Source organism: Leptonychotes weddellii, chromosome 4 (assembly GCF_054177405.1).
Source record: "Leptonychotes weddellii isolate Sample4059 chromosome 4, ASM5417740v2, whole genome shotgun sequence".
NCBI lineage: Eukaryota > Metazoa > Chordata > Mammalia > Carnivora > Phocidae > Leptonychotes > Leptonychotes weddellii.
The window spans coordinates 11200506-11206433 of record NC_138372.1 but is presented as its reverse complement, the minus strand read 5'-3'; the positions used below and the strand labels follow the sequence as shown (position 1 = coordinate 11206433).

Genomic DNA, 5928 nt, shown 5'->3' with positions numbered 1-5928 from the left:
TGTTTCCTGCGATTAAGAATTCCTCATATCAGTGAGATCATATGATACATGTCTTTCTCTGTTTGACTTATTTCACTCAACATAATACCCTCCAGTTCCATCCACGTCATTGCAAATGGCAAGATCTCATTCCTTTTGATGGCTGCATAATATTCCATTGTATATATATACCACATCTTCTTTATCCAGTCATCTGTCGGTGGACATCTTGGCTCTTTCCACAGTTTGGCTATTGTGGACATTGCTGCTATAAACATCGGGGTGCACGTACCCCTTCGGATCCCTACTTTTGTATCTTTGGGGTAAATACCCAGGAGTGCAATTGCTGGGTCGTATGGTAGCTCTATTTTCAACTTTTTGAGGAACCTCCATACAGTTTTCCAGAGTGGCTGCACCAGCTTGCATAATCCCTCTAAAACATCTAGAAGGGTGCCTGTCACACAGTAGGTGCTCAGTGAGTGTTAGGTATCACTAATCGAACCAAAATCTACGTGCGAACTAGGAGGTGGGTGCAGGCAGTGCGACCAGGGCAGGGGCCGAGCATGAGGCAGGTCTGGAAAACAGAAGGGTGACCTCTGGGTACCTGCTTTCGCCACCCTCACCTGGTCAGCTGCTTACCCTTAGAAGTAGGCTCCAGGTGGGAGACCCAGGTACCTACTTGTGCCACCCCCACCCTCTGGCCAGAAAGAGAGCAAGGCACCACCCCTTTGTCCCTGGTCCAAGCAACATGGTCATGCTGGCAGAGGGGCCTGGGTTCCCGGGGGCTCCCCTCCTGTGTCCCAGCCTGTCCCAGCTCCATCTCTCTCCTCCCAGCAGTTAGCCCAAAAGCTGGGGGGGGGGGGCTGTTGATAGAGGGGAGCACCCAGGCTGGGTACCTGAGGCCAGACTGTCCCTTATGACGTCTGACTTCTACAGGCTTGGGCGGGATGAGCAGCAAGAGAATCACCATCAACAAGATTCTATCCAATGAGAGCCTCATGCAAGAGAACCAGTACTTCCAGGTGAGGGCGGAGCGGGGGGCCCTGGGAGGGAAGGGTTTGTGCCCAGTGACACCGATCACGTCCTCACGGCTTCCAGAGGGAAGGACCAACGGCACATGTCAGAGGGAAGGGCCTCCATGAGCATTTGGTCCAGCCTCCCTGCATTGCTCCTGTGCTAAAGCCAGAAGCTAAATGGAGGGACAAAGGCAGGCATGCGGGTCAGCAGAGGCCAGAAGCAGACAGGAAACCAGGGAAGGAAAGCATATCAGGCAGTGTCAAAGAGCCAAGAGCTCTGTGAGTCTAGAGCCCATGACATCTGGGGCCCTTTGAAATATGATGCAGGAGCGCCTGGGTGGCTGAGTCGGTTAAGCATCCGACTCTTGATTTCAGCTCAGGTCTTGATCTCAGGGTCATGATTTCAAGCCCCATATGGGGCTGCATGCCCAGCATGGAGTCTACTTAAAAAACAAATTAACTAAAAAATAGATAAATAAAATATGACGCAAGCTCCAGACTGCCCTCTAGAAAAATGCAAGTGTCAGTATACGCCCTGGATTTTTATGTATTTTAGGGGATCAGCGTTCCCCGAAGTTTACCATGAATGGGTCCCACCTTCTGAGTCCCCGTCTCACTTCTATCTAAAAGCATGATTTCTGTGATCTTCTGTCTTCTCTCTCTGTTACCACTGTCACCGGACCCTGGTGGGAGGGGCACTGGAGAGGTGGCAAGGGGGCTAGGTGAGCGCTAGAACTCTCCCTGAAGTGCTGGGGCCCAGGGTCTGCTGCTGCAGACAGGAGCAGGGTTGACAAAGTGGCAGGAGTGTCCCCTCACTTGCCTGCCCTCCCTTTTCTCCCCTCACCCAGCGTTGCCTGGACTGGAACCGTGACATCCTCAAGAAGGAGCTGGGGCTGACAGAGCAGGACATCATTGATCTGCCCGCTCTGTTCAAGATGGATGAGGACCGCCAGGCCAGAGCCTACTTCCCAAACATGGTGAGGCACTCTGGGCCCCAAACCTCATCTAGGCTGATCAGGGGCAGCCAGATCCAGAAGGACCCCTCAGCTGAGGCTGTTCCCTCAGGAGGTCCTGGTCCCTGTCCTGGCTGAGCCGCTCTGTGGCCTCTCCCACCCACCCCAGGCCCTTCACCCTTCTGGGCTGCATTCCGTCCTAGGGGTGAGATGCTCATCCTAGCTGCCTCCCTGGGGTTCTGGGAAATCCTTTCCCTTAACAGATAGGAAAGTACCTTCTAGTTAAAAAAGGCCTTTACGGACAGGAGGGATGCTTGTTGTCGTAGAGGAGAATATTCTGTGAGACGGAGGGAGGTTAGAACACACACACTGATACACACTTGCACGCACACGCCCATTCGTACACATTTAACCACGTGCAAGTACTGTACACACACATGCATGCCGAGGTAGGTCCCCTGGTTTTCCACTTCAGCTCTGCCATGTATGAGCTGCTTTGCCCCCTCCGTGCCTCGGTTTCCTCATCTGTAAAATGGGGATGATCGCAACACCTACGTCATAGGGGAGTTAGGAATGCCCAAGAGCTTAGAACAGGGCCCGGCGAGTAGTAGGTGCTCATTAAATGGGAGCTGTTGCCTCACCCCCATCATAGGTGAACATGATCGTGCTTGACAAGGACCTGGGCATCCCTAAGCCGTTCGGGCCCCAAGTGGAGGAGGTGTGCTGTCTGGAGATGCACGTGCGCTCCCTGCTGGAGCCCCTGGGCCTCTGTTGCACCTTCGTGGATGACATCTCCGCCTACCACAAGTTTCTGGGGGAGGTGCACTGCGGCACCAATGTCCGCAGGAAGCCCTTCTCCTTCAAGTGGTGGCACATGGTGCCCTGAGCTGCGGGGGGGCTGTGCTGTGCGGGTCTCAGCCTGTCGCTAACCAAGATTGTGGCGGGACCGGCCCTCGTGGTTCTTAGGGTTGCAAGACGCCCTTCAGCAATAATGGTCAGGACACTTGGGGTGGGGGGGGGAAGGATGATTATTTCCAGGACCTGGAAATTTTGCGGCACACCTGGGGCCACACAGCAAAGTCGCAGGGAGAGAGAGAGATGGCACAGGCCTGGGGTTCTGCTTTTTGGGGGGTCGAGGGTGGGGGCCGGGGCTTTTGCGGGCTCCTTCTTTATTGGTGAGCTTAAAACATAAAAGCAGGAATGTAAAACTCGGGGACGAGGAAAATCAAGGGGCCCAAATGGTCAGCTTTAGAAACCAGCCAAGATTTCTAAAACAAAGGAGCCTGGGGGAGGAGGAAGCCTGGACTTTTATCTAGTCCTGTGGCTGGCAACGAGCTTATTGGAGACAGCTTGCTTTAAAGTGGATACCTCAGGGATCAAAGCCCAAGTCAGGCACTTGCATTACCAAGAAGAGAAAACACAACTGTCGGGCTTTGGGCTGACACGACAGGGGCCCTGGCACGTCTCTCCTCCCTTCCTTCTCCAGACCCCTGGCACCAACCCCTCCCCCACCAAGAGCTTCCCCCTGCCTGGCAAGGACTTGACAAGGCCTGGACTGTCCCCCCTCCCCACTGGAGGCCTCCGGGAAGGGGGTAGGGGTTTGGGGTATCTGTACTTTGCCATCTCTCAGAAGGGCCCCAGCGTCCACCAAAGTCACCCCTGATGAGTCTCAACTCGGTCCTTCCTGAAAACAGCTGTGCATTTGGCTGGCATCTGTATAGCCCTGACATGGAAAACAAAGAAACAAAAACTCTGTACCCAAACCATTCCCCAAAGAGTCCTTAGTCTCTTGTCCACAATTGAAGGAAGGGAGAAGGGAAGAAGGTTCTGGAGGCTCTGGGATCGCCAGCTCTGGCAACCGTGCCCTGAAGGTCAAGGTAGATCCCACGGAAAGGGACCCTGGGGTCCCAGACGTACCTTGAACTGCTGTCATCATTTCAAATTCAGCTCCCTTGGGGTGTGCAGGTGGCTGCCTCCAATTATTCATTCCTTCCGGCCTCTCTCAGATCCCCTTGGCTTTCTCTCTGCAGTGTAGACATCACTGACTAGCTTCCCCATTCCCTGAGGGTCCAATAATTTAGCTTAGAACCTTCCCCAGAAGTGGATTTTATCAGACCTCTCCATTTCCAAGATGCTCCTTATACCTCATCTTTCTGATGGACACAGGCTCTCCCAAATGCTTGGGGGGGTCCCCCCAGACCAGCGTCCTTGTACCTGAGAGCGCCGTGGGTGTAGATGCCCCGGCTCAGCCATATCCTTCTCCTGCCTGGTTCTCCATTCCCTGGGCAGTCCCTGGCCCCCCTCCTCGCATGCCTCCACTTCCTATTCCTGATGCCATCCCTCTAAGCAGCTAGATGGGGACTTTTTCACCATCAGCCAGGCTCAGACCTACCCCCAGGATATGATTAAAGACCCACCTCTTCTCCCCAGACCTTAGACCCAACATCTAAGGACCTGGCCTGGCCCCCAGCCCAACAGCCAGTTCTGGACCAGCCGGTGGCCTTAGACACAGACTGTCTCTCCCATGGAAGTTCACCGGCGCATTTGCTGAACACCCTCTCATTTACATAACTAGATTCATTCCCTGGCTCCAACCCAAAAGACTCGGTTTCAACTTAAAAAAAATTTCCTTGAGGGCCAGCTGATGTCAGGAGAATAAGTGAATTATAATTACATTTTGCAGGCTAAAAAGAACCAGTTTATAGCCAATGAGAGGGTTATAAATTTGTATTCTTGGGAGAACAGGATCTTCTTCTTGGGTTATTTCATTCACGCGTTCAGCAAACATTTGTTTTATGCCTACTAAGCTCCAGGCACAGTGCTGGCTTCTGAGGTATATGGTGGTCAGCAGCACACTGGGCCTGGTCCCTGCCTCCTGGAGCCGGTCAGTTCTCAACATGCACTGTCCACATCTAAATGGCCAGCATTTGTCCTTTTAGTGATGTGCTCTTTAGAAGCGGCAACCCACTATATTCAGGAAATGCCCAGAGCACAGATCTTCCTGCAAATCACTATTTTGGATGAAGGTGGAGGGTTCTTTTTCAACCAGGCCTCCTTTCCCACCCACCTGGGCCAGTACCATCCGACAGATCAGACCCCAGAGTCTTCAGAAGCTGTTGTGCCCCTGACTTTGGGGGCCAAAGCCCCAGATCTCTGCAACCCCAGAGCTGAAAACACCAAGTGCCTATTTGAAAGTGTTCATCTGGAGACTTAGAGTTTGTCGTGTGTGTGTGTGTGTGTGTTTGTGTGTGTGTGTGTGTGTGTATTAAGTTAATGTGGGGGTTTGGGGTTTTCTTTCATTTTTTTTCTACTCCACCTTAAGAGGAAGTGAGCACCTCCCATGTGGAGACAGTGTGTGTTTATAGATTTTTCTAAAACTCTCCCCACCGGTAAGTTGATAATTTCTGATGATTCTGGAGTGTCCAGGACTCAGACTCATATTTCCGTCTTGCTTGCCCACCCTGCCTCGTGTGACTACCCTCAGCGTGTGCACCTCCCCCAATCCCCATGGACTCATCGCTCTTCCTCACCCCCCACTTTCTATAAATGTAGGCCTAGGATACAGTTCTGTGTTGCAAAACTCAACTAAGTTCCTGTTTCGATCTTTATTTTGAAATATTTTGTGTAAGAGGGAAGGGGGGTATGCCATGAAGATGGCAAGAAGCAGGGCACAGTTTCAACTTTCTGGATGAGAGACCATGATGGAGATCAAAAGATGTTTGGGGGGGCGTCTGGGTGGCTCAGTCGTTAAGCATCTGCCTTCGGCTCAGGTCATGATCCCAGGGTCCTGGGATGGAGCCCCGCATCGGGCTCCCTGCTCCGTGGGAAGCCTGCTTCTCTCTCTCCCACTCCCCCTGCTTGTGTTCCCTCTCTCGCTGTGTCTCTCTGTCAAATAAATAAATAAAATCTTTAAAAAAAAAAAAAAGATGTTTGGGGAAGAGCCTAATTAAATAGCAATAAAATAAACCATCAGAGGGGAA

General features: G+C 52.4%; 1 protein-coding gene across 2 annotated transcripts in view; it reads left to right on the top strand.

Annotated features, from left to right (window-relative positions):
- PADI2 (peptidyl arginine deiminase 2) overlaps nt 1-5928 on the top strand; it is a 46391-nt gene extending 40463 nt beyond the window's left edge. For both annotated transcript variants that reach the window (XM_081817574.1, XM_081817575.1), the window contains 3 exons: nt 916-1001; nt 1844-1972; nt 2601-5928. In XM_081817574.1, the coding sequence (XP_081673700.1) occupies nt 916-1001; nt 1844-1972; nt 2601-2834 (449 nt within the window). In that variant the 3' untranslated portion in view covers nt 2835-5928. The remainder of the gene's footprint in view (nt 1-915; nt 1002-1843; nt 1973-2600) is intronic.